Below are 19,395 nucleotides of genomic sequence, written 5' to 3' on the forward strand. Positions count from 1 at the left end.
CCGCCCATTTTTTTTTGCCTTTTCCCCTCATTTTTTCCTTCCCAGCTCCCGGAATAGCAGTAGGAGCCATTTCCATCTGCCCTGGCCCAAGCTGGAATTCCCTCATGGAATTCCCGGCATTCCCACATGGAATTCCCACGTTTCTGCATTCCCACATTCCCACATTCCCCCATGATCCCGGCATTCCCACATTCCCACAGGATCCCGAATCCCGGCCCTGTCCCGGCCGCCACCACCCGGAGCATCCCCGGGATGTCCCTGGGGAGGGGACGTGGAATCCAGTGGGGACAATTCCTGGAACCCGGAGAAAATCGGGATCCGGGGAGAAACGGGATCCAGGGTAGGGAAAATCCAGGATAAGGAAAGTCTGGGATAGGGAGAATCCAGGATAGGGAAAATCCAGGATAAGGAAAATCTGGGATAGGGAGAATCCAGAATAGGGAAAATCCAGGATAAGGAAAATCTGGGATAGGGAGAATCCAGAATAGAGAAAATCCAGGATAAGGAGAGCCCAGGATAAAGGGAAAATCCAGGCCAGGGAAAATCCAGGACAAGGAGAATCCAGGACAAGGAGAACCCAGGCAAAAACACCCAGGACAGGGAGAAGCCTGGACAGGGAGCAGCCAGACTTTGGGAAGGAGGGGTTGGAATGACACCTCGCCATGGAATCTCAGCATTCCAAGTGCCTCCTCCCTCCCTCTCCGTCTCCCCCCCGCCGCGCCGGCATCCGCCCGCGCTGGGATCGCATCCCGGCGGGACCGGGCCGGGATTTGGCCGCTGTTCGGGCCAAGGAACCCCCCCGGGGGCCCCCGCGCCCCCTTTGATGCCGCATCCAGCGAGAAGGGTGGAAAAAAAGGGTGGAAAAATGCCGCGCCGGGGCCAGGGCGGCTTGGAGAAGGGAAATGTTGTCCCGGGTTTGGCCCCATAAACGCCGCCTGTTCCATTACAGCATCCGCGCCTGGGACGGCGGGGAGCGGCGGGGGGGACACCCAAAAATAACCCCGCTGGGGACCCCCGGGGGGCAGCAGGACAGAGCCACCCCGCCCCTCGGCCCGCGGGGGTGATGCGGGGGGTGCCCAGCTGGTGGTTTGGCACACCGCGGTGCCAGGGGGGGCTCCGGGCGGGTCCCCCCGCCCCGGCTGCCACGTCCCGCTGGCACCGAGCCCCCCCGGCCGCTGCCAGCCCGGCTGAGCCCGGCCCAAGGCAAACAGGAGCGGCCGGGACGGTGCTACCGAACGGGGGCAGGGCTTGGGGACAACGGGGACGCGCGGGGGACACGCGGGGGACACGCGGGGGACACGCGGGGGACGCGCGGGGGACACGCGGGGCTGGGCCCCCCGTGCCGGAGAAGCCCAGCAGCCAGGCGGGTGTACAAGAATTGTATATTTTGTAATAAATAATGTACAAATCCACCCGAATCCGGGCCGGCGCGGTGGCCGAGGTGCCGCGGGGGTGGCACCGGCCCCCGGGTGGGGGTGGCACCGCAGGGAGGGGTTTTATCCGCGTTGTCCTTGGGGTTTCCTCCCCAAAAATCCCGGGTCTCGTGGGATTCGGGGATGAAACCAGTGCCCCCAGCTCCCGGCACGGGCACACCGGGGCTGCGCCGGTGGCACGGGGCAAAGCACCGGGCGGGGACCCCCCTGCCATGCCGGCCCCTGCCCCGTTTGCCCCCACCCCCTCTTTTTTTCCTTTTATTTCGATCCCGTCCGCGGCGCCTCCGGCACCACCGGCGCGGGGCTGAGCACCAAGAGGAGGCAGCGACAGCACCGGGGGGTTGGCGGGACCCCCTCCCCACGTCCCCGCTGCCCCCGTCCCCCGCTCCGCGTGTCCCCCCAATCCTTCGGGCGTTATAAATGAGCGCGGCCAAAAGCGACGGGGAAAGGGGGGTGACAAAGCAGAGCCGGGGAGGGGACACGGAGGGGACTCAGGGCTGTCCCCGCGGCCGGCCCGGTCTCCGCTGGCTGCTGGGGGTCCGGCGGGTGGCCGCCGGTCGGGCCGGGGCTCCGGAGGCGAAGTCCATCACCTCGGGGGGAGCGCGGCGCAGCTCGGAGCTCCCCATCTCCCTGCGGATCTCGGCCAGCGCCTCGGCCGGGGCGCTCAGCAGGCGCTGGAAGAGGCTCTCCCTGCCCGCCGGCCGCTCCTGGCACTCGAAGGTGACGGCCGTGCCCTCGCCCGCCCTCATCTCCCTGGAGAAGCCGTCCGAGGTGCCCGCGAAGCAGCGGCCGATGGCGATTTCCTTGGCCAGCCGCGGGTTCTGGTCCGTCACGGTGTAGATGCCGTAGTTGTGGCCCAGCGGGTCCAGCGGGGCCAGCATGGAGAAGGCCCCGGTGTGGTTGTTATCGGCCAGCGGCGGGTGGCGGCTCAGGTAGTCCCTCAGGAGCCCGTTGATGGCCGTGCGGCGACAGCTGCCCTGGGGCACGATGGACACCAGGGTTCTGTCCACCAGGCTCTGGTCGAAGAGCATCCCGCCGCACTTGAACTCCACGCAGGCGGCCGAGGTGTCGCCCAGCTGCGGGTCCCGCACACTCCGGCTGTCCCGCAGCCCATAGAGCTGGCCCCGCGTGCGGGGGTGGCTGCCCCCGGCGTTGCGTGACCTCACCATGTACTCCCGCGGCCCCTCCAGCCGCACCTTGATGAAGCACGCTCGGAACTCCTGCGGGTTGGGCCACCACGCCAGGTAGTCGCCGGTCCAGGAGGTGATGTCGCTCTCCTTGAAGGGCACCACGTTGTACTCATACTTGTCCACCTCCACCCGGTAGAAGCGCAGGTGGTTGGCGCTGACCGGTGCCTCCTCGCACTCCCGCAGGCTCCGGTAGGAGTAGATGGGGCCGTTGTTCTCGTCCACATTGTTGGGGTCGGGTTTGGCCACGTTGATCTGGAATGCCGTCTTCTTCAGCGCCGCGTCCTCGTGGTCCGAGCGGCGGTAGTCCAGCTTGCCCAGGTAGGGCTGCGCCACCCCCACGGCATTGGGGTTGAGCTTGGGGCTGGAGGCCACGGCTTCCAGCTCCTCGCCGCCCAGCGTGGCTGTCACCAGGGCCGCGTAGGCGTCGGGGCGCCGGGCGTCGCAGAAGGCGGGCAGGCAGGCGCCGTTGGGGCCGGTGACGGCGCTGTCGAAGCGGCCCCAGGCCCGCGGGTTGCTGGGAAAACCGGGCTGCGGCTCCAGGTTGATGAGGCTGACCACCACCCCTTCCAGCTGCTCGTAGGGGTTGAACTTCTCGTTGCTGTAGGCCCTGACCTTGACGAAGCAGCGGCGATCCTCGGGCACGTCCAGGTTGAAGAGGCGCCGCTCACGGATCTCCAGGTTGCCCACCAGGAAGGTCCTCTCCTCCCTCTTCCTCCGGCTGCCCCCGGCCAGCCGCAGCACCCCTTCCTCCTCCCACAGGCCGCTCTCGGGGTTCAAGGACCACAGCTTCATCTTCTGCAGGTGCTCGGCCATCCACACCTGCCCCGCGTCCATCCTCACCTGCACCGGCCCCGCCTGCAACGCCGCGCCGCTGTCGCCCTCACGGAAATCCACGGCGAACATCCCGTAGGTGCGCAGGGGCACGATCTCCCCCTCGGCGTTGGCGAAGCTCAGGTCGCTGGAGGCGGCGCTGGCTGTGCCAATGTCCCTGGGGTCCACGAAGGTGACGCTGGCCTTGACGGTGCCATTGAAAACCTCCCCGGACGGCCGCAGGAAAACTCCAGCTGGCAGAACCAGCTCCCCGACGGGCTCCCGGCCGCCGGCCTCGCCCAGGGGGATGGCGTTGCTGCGGCTGCTGTCCAGCTCCACTGGCTCCATCTTGCGCAGCATCTTCACCTCCTGGTACACGGCTCCTCCGCGCCCGTCGAAGGGCAGCACCTTGACGGCGTCCACCAAGCGCTGCTGGCCGTCCACGAAGCGAGCGACCAGGCGCTGCGTGTCGGGTGGCACCTCGATGGTGAAGGAGCCCTGGTAACCGGTGAAGCCCACCTTCTTGCTCCCGAGGAAGATGTGGCCGAAGCGCAGCGGCTCGCCAGTGTCGGCCGCCGTCACCCGGCCCTGCACCAGCACCCGCGGCTGGGCACAGGGCCCGCAGCCGCACTCGGCCACCACCTTGAGGGGCAGCACGGAGCCGGCACATTGCACCTGCCGCAGCTCCATCCGCCGCACCCCGCAGCAGAGCCCCGGCTCCCCCCCGCACCCCGAGGGCTCCGCGGGGCCGCCCGGGCACGGCGAGGCCGGGCAGCGCCCCACGTTGTAGTAGCGGGAGCCGCTGGCGTCCTGCGGGCACTCGCTGGGCAGCTCCACCAGGCTGGGCTCCGGCTCCGCCCGGCAGCTCTGCTGGCCCTGGGCTGGGGGCACGGAGGGAGGGGAATTAGAGGGGTCAGCGGGGGTCTGGCCGCCCCGGAGGACGCCCCCGTGCTCGCTCACCCAGCACGGTGAGCTGCGCGGGCGCCGAGCGGATGGCGCCCGCCTCGGAGCTGGCTTTGCAGTGGTAGGTGCCGGCCTGCTCCGGTGCCAGCCCCCGCAGCACCAGGCGGCCGCTGCCGCGCTCGGCTGTCCCCTCCAGCAGCGTCCCGTTGTGGTACCTGCGGGGACAGGCGACAGGCTCAGCAGGGACACCGCCACCACCCCCGCCCGTGCCCGCCGTGCCAGCTCACCAGTAATATTTTTGGGGCACGGGGGTGCCCGAGGCTTTGCAGCAGAAGGTCACGTCCTGCCCGGCCTCCCGCACCCTGGCCGCGGGGTGCAGCACCATGTAGGGCTTCTCTAAAGGGGCGAGAGGGGCAGCGAGCCCATGGGCACTCCCAGCTCGCCCCCAGGGGTGCCCCCAAACCCCCCGCGCCTTCTCACCGAGCCGCCGCAGCCTCAGGTGCGCCTCGGCCACGCCCGAGCCGTTGGTGACAATCGGTGCCAGCCCCGGGGCGAAGCCAACGCGGTGGGCGCTGAGGTTGGCGGCGGGGCGCGGGCACAGCCCCGAGGCCGTGAAGCGCCCCTGGGCATCGCTGCGGGCCAGCAGCACGGGCGGGCCACCCTCCAGGTACACGCGGGCGCCCGGCAGTGCCACCCCCGCCTCTGTCACCACTGTGCCTCGCAGCGTGTGCCCGGCGCAGCCCGCGGGGGGCTCGGAGCCCGCGGGCAGCGGGGGCACGGCGGAGGGGGCACCGGGGGGGTTACCTGGGCACGCGGATGGGCGACATTTCTGCACCTCGGTGGCACGGCCGGGACACGGGGGGTTCTTGGCGGGGCGGCAGCTCCGGCGCCGGACGCGCGTCCCCGAGCGGCCGCAGCTGCGGGAACAGGGACCCCAAGCGCCCCATTCCGTCCAGGCGGGCTCTGAGGGGACATTCCCGGTGGGAATCGGGACCCCCCAAAGCCTCCGCTTGGGGTGGCCCCGTGCGGTCGCGCCCTCGGCAGAGCAGCCAGAGGTGGGTGGCACCAGGTGGCACCAGGTGGATTTTCACTCCTGCTCCTGCTGCGGGGGCTGAGAGGGGGATTCAGGCGCTTGGAGAGACCCCTGTCCTTGTCACACCCCAGTGCGACCCCACGGCCTCCCCCAGCAGGGCTCCCCATGTCCCCTCCCCGCAGCCCCCAGGGGCAGGCGGGGCTCAGGTGCCACCCCCTCCCGGTGTCCCCTCCCCGCAGCCCCCAGGGACGCGCGGTGGCCCCGCGGGCTCGGTGCCCACCTGGGCAGGGCCCGGCGCTGCAGGGCCGCCGCTCGGTGGCCTTGCCGCGACACCGGAGCTCCCGGAGCGGGGCCGGGCTGCGGGAGCTGCGGCAGCGCCGGGAGCGGCTCTGCGAGCCCCGCGTGCCGCAGGCGCTGCGCGAGCAGGGGCTCCACGGGGACCAGTGCGACCAGTAAACGTCATCTGCGGGGACACCTGAGTGACTGCGGAGCACGGGCTGGCGACGGCAGCCAAGGGGTTAAAAGGGGAAGAAACGCCCCCGCCCCACAGCCCAGGTGGGACACAGGTGAGGTGAGGATGGGACATGGGTGTGACGCAGGTGGGACAAAACTGAGATAAAGGTGTGACACAGGTGTGGCAGGAGGGGTTCAGAGGAGATACAGCTGTGCCCCAGCTGTGCCCCAGCTGTGCCAGAGGTGCAATACAGGTGTGACAGGTGAGATAGAGGTGACACACAGGTGTGACAGAAGTGACACACGGCTGTGCCAAGTGTGACAGGTGACACACAGCTGTGCCAGCCGCCCCAGGTCCCCCCAGCTGCCCCCCAGATCCCCCCCCAGGTGCCCCCGGTGCCCGGCTCACCCCGCGGGCACAGGAAGCGCACGTGATAGTTGGCGCAGGCGGTGCCCGCCGGCTGCTCGCGGTGCAGGCAGCGGAAGCCGTGCCCAGGGCTGGCATGGACCACCTGGCCCAGGGCCGCGGGCAGCTGCCAGCCCGTGCTGCGCGCCTCGATGGCCACGGGCCGGGGGCACACGCGGTCCCCGTAGTAGAACCTGATGGCTGCCAGGCTCTCGTGGTCACCGTCCCCACCAGGGTGGTCGATGTTGAACCACGACGTCCACACGGCGCCTTTGCCTGAGGGGGAGGCGGGGACGGCTTGGGGACAGCTGGGGACACCTTGGGGTGGTTGGGGATGGTTGGGGACAGCTTGGGGATGGGTTGGGATGGTTGGGGACAGCATGGGGACAGCTTGGGGACAGGTTGGGATGGTTGGGGACGGCTTGGGGACAGCTGGGGATGGTTTGGGATGGGTTGGGGATCACTGGAGATGGGTTGGGATGGTTGGGGACAGCCTGGGGACACGAAGGGCAGAGGATGTGCGGATGGAGGGTCACCACTGAGGGGTGGCCCCCAGGGCCCCTGGGGACACTGCAGAGGACACGGTGGCCCTCGGGGTGGCACCTGCCGTGCCCAGGTCCAGCTCCTCCAGCTCGGCCGTGCCTTTCTGGGGCTTCCCGGCCATGCCAGCCTTGCCCGGCTCCGAGTCGTTCTCCAGAGGCTCTGGGGGCACAGGGGTGGCACTGCCACATTCCCGGGTCCCTCCCCAGCCCCGTCCCCTGCCCTGAGAGCCCAGTCCTGGGGGACAGCAGTTACTGTGTCCCCAAGGCCAGGTTGGGGTGTCACCGGGGTGGGCGTGGTGTCCTGGCAGCCAGGGGTGACCCAAGGGTGGCTCCACCCCCTCCCCCCCTTCATTGCCACTGGGAATCCCAAAACCCCGGTGGCACAAAAACCCCAAATCCCAAACCCCAAACTCCAAGAAAACCCCAAACCCCAAACCTCAAACCCAACCCCCAAACCTCAACTCCCAAACCCTCAAACCCCAAACCCCAAATGCCAATCCCAAGCAAATCCCAACCCCCATACCTCAAACCCCAATCCCAAAACCCCAAACAAACCCCAAACCCCAAGCCCAGTTCCCAATTCCCAATCCCAAACCCAACTCCCCAACCCTAACCCCAAAAAAATCCCAAACCCCAAATCCTCACCCCAAACAAACCCCAAACCCCAACCCCAGCTCTCAATTCCCAATCCTAATCCCAAATCCAAATCCCCAACTCCCAATCCCAACCCCAAACAAACCCCAATCCCAAACCCAACTCCCAAACCCCAACCCCAAAAAAATCACAAACCCCAAACAAACCCCAGACTCCAACCCCAGCTCCCAATTCCCAAACCCAAACCCCCAACCCCAAAAGACAAACCGCAAACAACTTCCAAACCACAACCCCAAACAAACCCCAAACCCCAACCCCAATCCCAATCCCTTACCTGCTGCCCTGGCCGTGTGTGGGACTCCCAGTGCCGCCAGCACCGCCAGCAGTGCCAGCAGCCGTGCCAACAGTGCCACCCGTGCCAACGGTGCCACCCGTGCATTCTGTGCCACCCGTGACACCCTTGCCATCCGTGCCACCTGTGACACCCGTGCCAACTGTGCCGGCCGTGCCATCCGTGCCATCTGTACCAGCAGTGCCACCCGTGCCAGCGGTGCCCACGGTGCCACTTGTGCCAGCCCTGCCACCCGTTCTACTGTGCCACCCGTGCCACCCGTGCCACCCGTGCCACCCGTGCCACCCGTGCCACCCGTGCCAGCCGTGCCACCGGTGCCCGCCGTGCCCGGCGCTCCGCGGGCGGTGCCGCCCCGGCCGCTCCGCCGCCGCTTTTATCGGTGCCGGCCCCGGGGCCGCTCCCGGAGCCGCCGCGGGCGCGGAGCCCGCCCGGGCCCGAGCCCAGCGCTAAAATTGGACGGGGAATGCGGGGAGGGAGGGAAGGGAAACAAAAACACGCGGGGAGGGAAAACACGGGGGATGAAAAGGAAAAGGTGCGGGGGAATAATGAAAGGTGCGGGGGAAAGGAAAATACGGGGGGATAAAAGGTGGGAGGAATAAAATAAGGGGAAAATAAAAATGTGGGGAAAATAAAAATATGGGAAAATAAAAAATATGGGAAAAATAAAAATATGGGGAAAAATAAAAATATGGGGAAAAATAAAAATATGGGGGAAATAAAATAAGGGGGAAATAAAATAAGGGGAAATAAAAGTACAGGGAAAATAAAAATACAGGGGAAAGAAAACGTAAAAACGACGGGAAAAATAAAAAATACAGGAAAAATAAAAATACAGGGAAAAATAAAACCTAAAAACACGGGAAAAATAAACCCACGAGGAAAACGAAACTGTAGGAAAAGGGAAAAGAAGGAGCCGATGCCGCTCCGAGGGCTTGGAGGGGACTGGGATGGACTGGGGGGCACCGGGGGCACCGGGAGGGCACAGGGGGCATTCAGGGGCACCGGGGCACCGGGGCTTTGGGATGAGCGGCCCCGGGAGCGGCGGAAATCCCGGCGCATTCCCGGCATTCCGGCGGCTCCGAGCGCCCCCCGGGCCGGGGCAGCGCCGGGGCTGCGCGGGGACACGGGGGACAGACTCGGGGGACAGACCCGGGGACACAGGGACAGACCCGAGGACACGGGGGACAGTGTCCGGGGGACACAGAGGACATGGGGGACACGGGGGACAGAGCCGGGGGACAGAGCCGGGGACACATGGGACAGTCCCCAGGGGTGGCTCGCCACCTTTAGGGACACCCCTGTGCTCTGGGGATGGCTCCCGTGTCCCTTTCCTGGGTTTTTGTGGGGTTTTTGTGGGGTTTTTGTGGGGTTTTGGTGGCATTTCGGTGGCATTCCGGCCGCACGGGACCCCGGCGGTGGCACTGTCCCCGTGGGCGGGTGGCAGGGAGGTGACACGGCTCTGTCCCCCGCAGCAGGGTGCTGGCACTGCCGGGGGGCCAGGCCGGGTCCCCGAGCCTTGAAGTGAGGCTCAGGACAAGTCCCCAAGTGTCCCCCGCTGTCCCCATGTCCAAACTGCCCTCGCTGAGGGGGTCCCGGGGCCACCAGGGGTTTGTTTTGGGGTCACAGGCGTTTTTTGGGGTCACAGGACTGCCACTGCTTTATTTGGGGTTCCAGAGACAGCAGAGGGTTTCTTTAGGGTCCCAGGGGTTTATTTTGGGGTCCCAGGGTTTATTTTGGGGTCCCAGGGCCACCAGGGCTTTATTTCAGGGGTCCCAGGGCCAGAAAGGGTTTTTTGGGGTCCCAGGGGGTTTTTGGGGTCCCAGGAGTTTCTCTGGAGTCCCAGGGGTATTTTGTGGTGGTCACAGGGCCACCACCAGGGGCTTTTGGGGTCCCAGGGCTTTATTTGGGGTCCTGGAGGTTTTTTGGGGTCCCAGGTGTTTTTTGGGGTCACAGGGGTTTTGGGGTCCCAGGGGTTTATTTTGGGGTCCCAGGGGTGTTTTGGGGTCCCAGGGGTTAATTTTTGGGGTCCCAGGAGTGTTTTGGGGTCCCAGGCGTGTTTTGGGGTCCCAGGTGTGTTTTGGGGTCCCAGGGGTTAATTTTTGGGGTCCCAGGTGTTTATTTTGGGGTCCCAGGTGTGTTTTGGGGTCCCAGGTGTGTTTTGGGGTCCCAGGGGTTAATTTTGGGGGTCCCAGGTGTTTATTTTGGGGTCCCAGGTGTGTTTTGGGGTCCCAGAGGTTTATTTTGGGGTCCCAGGAGTGTTTTGGGGTCCCAGGGGTTTATTTTGGGGTCCCAGGTGTGTTTTGGGGTCCCAGCTCTGTTTTGGGGTCACAGGGCCACCACGCAGTCGCTGCCCGGGTACTGCCGGGGGCCGATCCCGAATTTCCGCCGCAGCTCCTCGGGCACGAAGCGCCCGGCCAGGAAATGTCGCCGTCCCTGGAAGCGCCGCGCCACCTCCTTGGGGGCCGCCAGCGACACCAGCACGTCCGGCCGGATGTCACCGCTGCCACCAGCGCCGGCTGCCCAGCCTGCCCGGGGGACACGGTCACCGGGACAGCGGGGACACCCGGGGGACACCCGGGGGACACGGGGAGGGACAGCGGGGACACCCGGGGAGGGACAGCGGGGACACCCGGGGGACACATGGCACCCTTGGGGACACACGGGTGGCTCAGGGGTGGCGCGGGGGTCCCGCTGCTGCCGTGGAGGGGACAGGGGGGGACAGGGAGGGGACAGGGAGGGGATAGGGAGGGGACAGGGGGGGACAGGGAGGGGACAGGGGGGGGGACGGGCGCGGTTTTGTCCCCGCGGGATCCACCCCGGGGGGGTGACACGGCCAGGCCGGGGGAAGGGACACGGGCGATGACAATGCCAGGCCTGGCCAGCAGGGAATGCCATCTGGGAATGCCATCTGCCGGTGACGTCACGTCTGGGCCGGGCACTTTGTTGTTCCCCGGGGATGTCCCCAACCCGCCAGGGCCACCGCGGGGGGACACGGGGGGGACACCGGAGGGACACCGCCGCGGGTGACACCGAGGGGACGCGGGGGGCACCTGAGGGGACATCCAGGCTGACGATGGGGATGCGGACGTGCTTGAGGGTGGCCAGGATGGCCGCGCACGGCTCTGTCCCCTCGGCCACCTCGGCTCCCAGCACCGCGTCCACCACGGCGTTGTAGGCGTCGTTGATGAGCTGCACCTGCAGGCGACAGCGACATTTGGGGTGGCCCCGCGTCACCTGTGACGGGACAAACCCCCGGCGGCGCCAAAAATAAAAAATATAAATATATAAATTAAATATATAAACTATATAAAAGATTAAAAATAAAAATAAAAATAAAAATAAAAATAAAAATAAAAATAAATCCCCCCCAAGTAGAGCAGATTGAGGGAGGGGCCACGGAGTCGAGCCCGGCACGCCGAGACGCTCAGGCCGCGCCAGGACAGCGAATTTTGGGTCAAATTCCTCCGTTCCCAGCGCTGGGAGCTTCCAAAAATAACAGAGCCGGTGGCTGCGGGCAGCAGGCGCTGGATTTTCTGGATTTTCTGGATTTTATGGCATCCCCGGGATCCCAGCAGTGCCGGGATGGGGCGGGGAGAGGGGGAGAGGGAGGGGACAGAGGGAGAAAAGCAGAGCCGGGGGTTTGGGGGGATTTTGGGGGATTTTGGGGTTAGGGGAGGGGAAAAGGCAGGGAAAAGAGGGAGAAATCTGTGAGATCGGGCAGGGGGATTTTAGAGAGTGGGGAGGGGAAAAAAGAGAAGGAAAAAAGGGACAAGCAGCGGGATTTGGGGTTTGGAGAGGGGAAAAGGGAAGGAGGAGCGGGATACGCAGGGGGATTTCAAGGGAAGGATGAGGGGGCTCGGGGGTTCACGGGGAAAGGGAAGGAAAAGGGGACAATCAGAGGAATTTGGGGGTTCACAGGGACAAAGGAAGCACAGGGGGGACAATCCCGGGGGTTTGGGGCTGGGGGCACCTCGGCGGGCAGGTAGGACAGGAAGGGGATGTCCATCTTCTCGCACTGCGTGGTGAAGTCGCGGTGCAGCGGGTCCGGGGAGCGCTTGGGGTAGAAGATGGTGGGCTCGTAATCCTGCGGGGAAACGGGAGCGCTGCGGCCGGGGGCGCCCGGGAGGAAGGCCGGAGGAGGAGGAGGAGGAGGGCGGGGGCCGAGGTACCCACAAAGCTGCGCAGGTGGCGGGCGCACACCAGCCCGATGGCCCCGTGCTGCGCCGGCCCGCACGCCACCAGCAGCGTGGGCTGCCTGCGCCGCAGCGACAGCAGCGGGAACGCCTGCGGGGACAGCGACAGGGACACGGTCACAGGGACAGCGACAGGGACACGGTCACACGGGGACAGGGACACGGTCACAAGGGGACAGGGACAGCGACAGGGACACGGTCACAGGGACAGCGACAGGGACACTGTCACACGGGAACAGCGACAGGGGACACTGTCACACGGGAACAGCGACAGGGGACAGCGTCACACGGGACAGAGACAGGGGACAGGGACGGGGACAGGGACAGCGTCACACAGGACAGGGACAGTGGGGACACTGTCACTCAGAGGGGAGAGGGGACACAGCGGGGACAGGGGGACACCAGGGTGGCACTGTCACACTGCAGGGACAGCGGGGATGGCCCGGTGTCACCCAGGGACATGGCAGGGGGAGCAGGGGAAAGGCTGTGGGGACATGGGGATGTCACAGCGGCTCTGGCACACGGCACCCAGCGTGGGATGGATGGAGGTGGCACATGAAGCAGGACGGGCACGGCACGGCACGGCAGGGAATGGCACGGCACGGCAGGGAATGGCACGGCAGGGAATGGCACGGCACGGCAGGACTTGGGCAGCACTCAGAGTGCGATGGAACAGGGGCCGCACTGGGATGAGGATGGTGCCCGTGGTGGGATGAAGATGATGCCCACGGGGGGATGAAGACGATGCCAGCGGTGAGGCGAGGGCGGTGCCCGTGGTGGAGTTCCAGGGTGGGCTCAGGGAGATGCCCGGGTGGGATCGGGGCGGTGCCCACGGCGGGAGCAGGGGATGCCCCGGGGCCCCCCCATCCCGCCCGCTGCTCATTCCGGGACCGCGGGGCCGGCAGGGAGGGAGGCAGGGAGGGAGGGACGCTCTGTTTCTCCACTGACGGATTTTTTCCTGCTCGCGGATCCTGGCTCCGGGGCCCGTCCCCAGCGCCCGGAGCAGGGCACGGCCCCGGCAGCTCGGCCCTGGCCCCGGCCCAGCCGCCGGCACCTCCAGACAGCGGGGACAGCGCGGGGACAGCGCGGGGACAGCGCGGGGACAGCGCGGGGACACCCCGGCCGGCCGGGGAAGCGCAGCTGGGGTGGCCCTGAGGAAGAGGAGGATGCTGAGCCCCAGGTGGGGTCAGGGATGCTGCAACAGCTCCGGCACCAAAACATTTCTGCTCCTGAGGCTGGAGCGAGGCTGGGAGCGGGGAAGGGCCGATGGAAAAGCTGAGGCGGGCCCGAGACACAAAGCTGCCCTTGATGGACCCCTGGCCCTCCTCCTCCTCCTGCTCCTCCTGCTCCTCACATCCCGCACGAGCCCCGGGCGATCCCCGCAGCAGCGACATCGCCAGGGCACGGGGACACCTGGGCACCTCTGGGGACCCGCCCCAACCCCCGGCAAGGGCTGGGCATCCCCCTCCCCGGGGACCCCAGCCCCTCTGGGTGTCCCCAGCCCCTCTGGTGTCCCCAGCCTCACCTTGGTGACAGCCACGGCACAGGCGTGTCCCCAGATCTCGATCAGCTGCTGCCGCCCGAAGCGATAATCCTCCAGCAGCTCCTTCTCCATGGCCTCCGCCTCCGCCTGGCTGCCTTGGGGACAGTCACGCTCAGGACAGGGGGACAGAGCTGTCCCCATGGCCCCGCGAGGATTCGGGACCCCGCTCCACTTTGGGACACGCTGGGGGCTCGGGGTGGGCACCGCGGTGGGGACGGGCACGGCTGCACACGGATGTCGCACGGATGTCGCACGGGGGGACCGTGACCCCACGGGCCGGGCCAGGAGCGGCGCTCGGCCGAGCTGGCGGCGGCCCCGGCTCCCCGGTTACATAAAAGCGAACAAAGCCGCGGTTGTTCCGCCGCCGCCGAGCCCGGAGCTGGCAGCGCCCAGCGCGACAATAATTGCTCACATCTGTTGGCTTCACCTGCGCGGGCGGAGCGGCCTGGGCCGCCTCCAGCGCCGCCGGGAGGGAAACCGAGCCCCACCGGGCCGGGATCCCGGCGGTACCGGGGGATCCAGACCCCGCCGTACCCCGGGTTTGGGGGGAACCACTCAGGGAGGGGACCCGGCACTGCCAGGGGGCAGCAGAGGGGGCCGGGTTGGGGTCCCGGGTTGGGGTCCCAGGCTGCAGGGTGCTCCCGTCCCATGCAGGCTTTCCCCACGGACCAGCCCTGTCCTGCAGAGCCCAAAACATCCCTTGGTCCTTCCAGCAGGGCCCCAGCAAGATCCTGGTTCCCCCATTCCCACAACCCATCCCTTGGCTGTCCTGGGAAACCTGCCAGGAAAAGTTCATCCCGTCCCAAATTCCCATCCCCAATTCCCATCCCAAATTCCCATCCCTGTCCCAGTCCTTTGGTGCCCTCTAGCGAGTCCCAGCCCTGTCCCAGCCCCACACCGGGGACTCTGGGGAGAAGATCGGGGCGGAAGGGGTGGGGAGGGACCGAGCGGTGCCCGGAGCCCCTCCCGTGGCCGGGGGGTGGCCGGGCCCAGCTGTGTTTGTTGTCCCTCGCTGCGTTCCCGGAGCGCATTGTCCCCAATCGCTGCTGGCAGGGACGCTCCTGGCCCCGGCCCCGCGGGGCTGGCACCGGCCCCGGGCGCGGACACGGCCGGGGGCTCCCCGGGAGCTGCGGCCCCACCCCTGGAACGATCCCGGTCCCGCATCCCGGTCCCGCATCCCGGTCCCGTTCCGCTCCCTCCCGTCCCCGCTGTCCCCGCCGTTCCCGGTGTCCCCATCCCGGCTCCCGCCGCCTCCCGGAGCATCCCCGCCGCTGCCATGGAGACCCGGGATGCGGTTGCTCCGGCAACGGCGGCTCCGTGGGTACGGACCCCCCTCCCCAGGGGACACCCGTGGGGACCGGGACCCCGCCCGGGGGTCCCGCGGGCAGCGCGCGGGGCAGGTCCCGTTCCACCCCCGCGGGGTCCCGGCGCTGGGAACGGGGCCCGGCCCGGGGCGGCCCCGCCCGGAGCTGCCGGGGGCTGCTCGGGGGGACCCCGGGGCTCACCTGAGGTACCGGGGCGGCTCCCGGGAGGGGCAGGGCGCGGAGCTCATGGCGGGGAGCGGGACCGGAGCGGCGGCGGAACCGAACCGCGGCAGGAGCGGACCCCGGGAGCCGCACGGAGCCTCTGTCCGGAGCGGAGCGGATCCGCTGGAACCCCCGCGGAGCCTCCGGGCGGAGCGGATCTCCCGGGAATGCCGAGGATGCTCCGGGCGGAGCGGGTCCCCCGGGAATGCCGAGGATGCTCCGGGCGGAGCGGATCCCCGGGAATGCCGAGGATGCTCCGGGGCGCTCGGCGGTGCCGCCCGGGGGGAGGCGGCTCCGGTGCCCCCGCCCCGCTCCCGGCCCGGCCCCGCTCCGGGAATGCCGCCCGTGGTTCCCACCCGGGAATTCCAACCGGGCTGAACTCTGGGGTTAAATCCCCCCGGATCGGGGCTTTTCCAGCGGGATCCGCAGCCCTGGGAGCGGGGAGGGGATGAGGACACGGCCCCTCCCTCCATCCCGAATTCCCAGCCCGAGTTCCAGGAAAATCCCCCAGGAGCCGCCGAATTCCAGGGAGAGAGGGAGGAGTCCGGGAGCCACGGGGATCCCAATCCCAAAGGGGGGATCCCAATCCCAAAGGAGCATCCCCAGTTCCAAAGGGGGATCCCCAATCTCAAAGGGGGGTGGTTCCACTCCCAAAGGAGGGGATCCCAATCCCAAAGGAGGGGATCCCAATCCCAAAGTGGAGAGATCCCCAATCCCAAACGGGGGAGATCCCAATTCCCAGGGGCAATTCCAATCCCCAAAGGATTTATTTATTCATTGTTTATTTATTAATTACTAATGAGCATGAGTCGGAACAAGCTCGGGATGGGGCACTCAGCCTGGAGAGGGACAGGGAAAGGGGGGAAGCTCCAGAAGGAGCCGGGTTTGGGGCTTGGGGTGGGGTTTGGGGCTGTGTGTGGGGTCTCAGACGTAGCTCTGCAGCCCGAACTTCTCGCGGTCCAGCTCGGCCGGCGGCCGCAGGAAGTAGAGCTCCTCCAGCGTGGGGGGCACCCAGCGCTCCGTGTGGAACCGGGACTCGCCCACCTGCGGGGAGGGGAGGGAACGGGCTGGGAATGGGGCTGGGAATTGTTGGGAATGGGGTGGGAACGGGGTGGGAATGGGGTGGGAACTGCTGGGAATGGGGTGGGAATGGGGCCGGGAATTGTTGGGAATTGTTGGGAATGGGGCTGGGAATGGGGCTTTGAATTGTTGGGAATGGGGCCGGGAATGGGTCTGGGAATTGTTGGGAATGGGGCTGGGAGTTGAGGGAATGGGGCTGGGAATTGTTGGGAATGGGGCTGGGAATTGTTGGGAATGGGGCTGGGAATTGTTGGGAATGGGGCTGGGAATTGTTGGGAATGGGGCTGGGAATGGGGCTGGGAATGGGGCTGGGAATGGGGTGGGAATGGAGCTCCTGGAGCCCAGGGGGAGGGGCAGGGGGACACTGCCAGCCCAGAGTGACCCTGAGCACCGGGGGATCCCAGAGGGGAGCCCCCCGACCCCCAGAATCCAGAACCTTCCAGCCCGGAACGTCCCGCATGATCTTGGCCTCCTCGTCCAGGTTCTCCCGCAGCATCCGGAGCGTCCTGGGGACAGGGGCAGGGCAGGGACCCGCACTGGGGGCACCCCGGCCCCAGTTCCCAGCTCCCAAAGGGGATCCCGGTCCCAAAGGCATTCCCAGTCCCACAGGGCAGCTCCCAGTCCCAAAGGGGGATCCCTATCCCAAAGGGAATTCCCAGTCCCATAAAGGGGATCCTGATCCCAAAGGGGATCCCAGTCCCACAAAGGCGCACAGCGCAGTTCCCAGTCCCAAAGGAAGGTCCCTATCCCAAAGGCATTCCCAGTCCCACAGGAAGTTCCCGATCCCATAAAGGGGATCCCGATCCCAAAGGCATTCCCAGTCCCACAGGAAGTTCCCGATCCCACAAAGGGGATCCCGATCCCCCAGGACAGCTCCCAGCCCCCCAGGGGATCCCGGGCTGTACCTGCGGTCTGACTCCGCCTGCAGCAGCGGCATCAGCGCGATGCGAGCCTCCAGCTCCTCGATCAGCAACCGCCTGGGGCGGGAACGGGGACGGGAACGGGAACAGGAATGGGAATGGGATGGGGATGGGAACGGGGAACGGGGCACTGGGAATGGGGGACTGTGGGGGGCTGTCAGCACCGGGAAGGGACGGGAAAGGAGCTGGAAGGAGGTGGGGGCTCTGGAAGTCCCGGGGGCTCTGGGGGGTCCCGGGGGCTCTGTGGTGTCCCGGGGGCTCGGGGGGTCCCGCAGCCGGGAGCAGGACGCGCCCACCCCGGGCCAGCAGCGCGGGGAGCCGCGGGCCGGGGCCGGGGATGGCCGCGGGGGCTCGGGGCGTCACCTGCGCTCGCGGTTCCACCTGACGAGGCTGTAGTAGCCGAGCAGGAGGCTCCCGACGCCGAGCGCCAGCAGGCTGTACCCTGCGGGCCGGGAGGGCGTGAGGGGCGCGGGGGGCGCGCGGTCCTTGCGGTCCTTGCGCCCCCGCGGCCCCGCCGCGCTCACCTGAGAGGCCGCGGCGCGGGAGGTGCCGCCTGTAGTCGATGGGGCCGTACCCGCCCGGCGGGGCCATGTCCTGCTTCACCTTCGGCGCCGCCATTGCGGCGCTGCTCGCTGACGTCACTGCGCCGCGCCGCCCGCCAGCGCGCGGGAAACTGACGTGGGGCAGCCACGTCAGCGGTGATGCCACGCCCCCTAATTAAAGGGGCAACGCGCGCTTAAAAGGGCAATGCCACATCAATCCCTTGGGATCCTGTCCCGCCCAGCGGGATCCTCCGATCCCGCGGGATCCTCTCCCATTCCTTGGGATCCTCTCCCATTCCTTGGGATCCTCTGATCCCTCGGGATCCTCTCCCATTCCTTGGGATCCTCTGATCCCTTGGGATCCTCTCAGATCCCGTGGGATCCTCTCCCATTCCTTGGGATCCTCTCCCATTCCTTGGGATCCTCTCAGATCCCGTGGGATCCTCTCCCATTCCTTGGAATCCTCCGATCCCGCGGGATCCTCTCCCCCTCAGATAAGATCCAGCAATTCCTTGGGATCATCTTCCAATCCAAAGGGATCCATCACTTTTCTGGGATCAGCCTCCCATCCAAAGGGATCCGTCAATTCCTTGGGATCACCTCCCCTCACAGGGGATCCAATCCCGACATCCCCCGGCAATCCCACATGAAAATGGGGCTGGAAAACCCCAAAAATTCCGGAATTTCCCCATCCCTCCAAGCTGGGCTCCACCCACAGCGGGATCCATTCCCTGATCCCCTCTTTTCCCAGTCACCGGTGACCGGGAATTCGGGACAATTCCACGGGAATTCAGGAATTCCTGCACGGCCTTGGCTCTTCCCAAGCTCCAACAATTCGGATTTTTTGCGGAATCATGAGAAAAATCCATCTGGGAATATCCTTGGCCCGTTCTCCTTCCGGGGGCAACGATCCAACGGCTCCGTGAGTTTTCCTGGGATGTTCAGGTGGAATCCAAGGGCGGGGAGCAGGAACTCCAGGTGGGAATGGAGAAGGCTCTGGATTCCTGGATCTGCTCCGTCGGGATGCGCCTCTGAAGATGCTCCATCCACGGAACTCCACGGGAAATCCACAACAATCCCAGATTTTTGCCGCCTTCTCCCGTTTTCCCAATTTTTTTGGGGAATAATCCTCAGGAGAGGAAGGAGCAGATCCGGCTCTGTCCGGGTGATCCAGAATTCCATCCTGACCCCCAAAATCCTGGGAATATGAGGCAGATCCAGGAGTTTCTCTGTTTATTGTAATTTCAATTCCAACCCCCCAATTAATTATTTATTAATTATTAATTATCGATTCCAGATCCTTCCATTGGCAGGATTAGAGAGAATTATGGGATTTATTCTGGAATCTTTTGTGTCTCAACAAATCCAAGGGGAAAAAAATCCCACCCTGTTCCCCTTCCTTCCCAAAGGAGAGGGAAAAACGAGAAAAATGAGCCAAATTTGGGTTTTCCCCCAAAATCTCCCAGAATTTCCTCCACTTCACCCCTTCCTGCAGCCTGAATTCCCAGTTTTCCATCTGGGATTCAACTTTGGGAATTCAATTCCAATTCTTCCCCAAAAAAAGGGGATAACTGGCTGGGAGAATCCAGAGGTAAAGGAAGAATTCCCAAAATGAGGATAAAAATGGAATAAAACCCAATCCCGAATCAGCTGGAATTCTGGATTTCCTTTGTTTTCCCCAGGAATCCCTGGGATATAAAAAATTCAGGAATTCACTTTTTTTCCAAGCTGGGAATGCTGAGGAAGAAGAACCTTGCACAGAAAAATATTCCAACCCTTTTTTTCCCCTTTCTGTTCCACGGCGAAATTCCAAATCTTGGAAGGAAATCCCAGAAAAACCACACGGCTGCCCCGGCTCCACCGCGGGAATTCTCC

At 65.7% G+C, this 19,395-nt stretch overlaps 3 protein-coding genes across 5 annotated transcripts; all 3 read right to left on the reverse strand.

Moving 5' to 3' along the window:
* Positions 1–1,385: 1,385 nt before the first annotated feature.
* Positions 1,386–8,033, reverse strand: CILP2 (cartilage intermediate layer protein 2). The gene is made up of 8 exons (XM_064396479.1): positions 7,699–8,033; positions 6,832–6,930; positions 6,232–6,504; positions 5,650–5,832; positions 4,817–5,299; positions 4,624–4,732; positions 4,394–4,551; positions 1,386–4,314 (listed from the first exon to the last, which is right to left on the reverse strand). Exons 1-8 carry the CDS (start codon positions 7,883–7,885, stop codon positions 1,925–1,927), a joined length of 3,882 nt encoding a protein of 1,293 aa, XP_064252549.1. The 5' UTR covers positions 7,886–8,033; the 3' UTR covers positions 1,386–1,924.
* Positions 8,034–9,345: 1,312 nt separating this feature from the next.
* YJEFN3 (YjeF N-terminal domain containing 3) lies at positions 9,346–15,291 on the reverse strand. Of its 2 annotated transcripts, none has more exons than XM_064396481.1 (6): positions 14,958–15,291; positions 13,435–13,547; positions 11,890–12,000; positions 11,687–11,800; positions 10,767–10,911; positions 9,346–10,241 (listed from the first exon to the last, which is right to left on the reverse strand). In XM_064396481.1, the coding sequence occupies exons 2-6, from the start codon at positions 13,522–13,524 to the stop codon at positions 10,042–10,044; spliced, it is 660 nt and encodes a 219-aa protein (XP_064252551.1). In that variant the 5' UTR covers positions 13,525–13,547; positions 14,958–15,291; the 3' UTR covers positions 9,346–10,041. The 2 variants fall into 2 exon arrangements, with proteins under 2 accessions (XP_064252551.1, XP_064252550.1); XM_064396480.1 differs by having other exon boundaries at positions 13,435–13,543; positions 14,958–15,289.
* Positions 15,292–15,743: 452 nt separating this feature from the next.
* NDUFA13 (NADH:ubiquinone oxidoreductase subunit A13) lies at positions 15,744–17,661 on the reverse strand. Of its 2 annotated transcripts, none has more exons than XM_064396262.1 (5): positions 17,503–17,661; positions 17,342–17,420; positions 16,964–17,035; positions 16,495–16,564; positions 15,744–16,022 (listed from the first exon to the last, which is right to left on the reverse strand). In XM_064396262.1, the coding sequence occupies exons 1-5, from the start codon at positions 17,594–17,596 to the stop codon at positions 15,903–15,905; spliced, it is 435 nt and encodes a 144-aa protein (XP_064252332.1). In that variant the 5' UTR covers positions 17,597–17,661; the 3' UTR covers positions 15,744–15,902. The 2 variants fall into 2 exon arrangements, with proteins under 2 accessions (XP_064252332.1, XP_064252331.1); XM_064396261.1 differs by having other exon boundaries at positions 16,495–16,594.
* Between the last annotated feature and the right edge of the window lie 1,734 nt (positions 17,662–19,395).

The sequence above is a fragment of the Passer domesticus genome, chromosome 21, assembly GCF_036417665.1.
Source record: "Passer domesticus isolate bPasDom1 chromosome 21, bPasDom1.hap1, whole genome shotgun sequence".
Classification (NCBI taxonomy): domain Eukaryota; kingdom Metazoa; phylum Chordata; class Aves; order Passeriformes; family Passeridae; genus Passer; species Passer domesticus.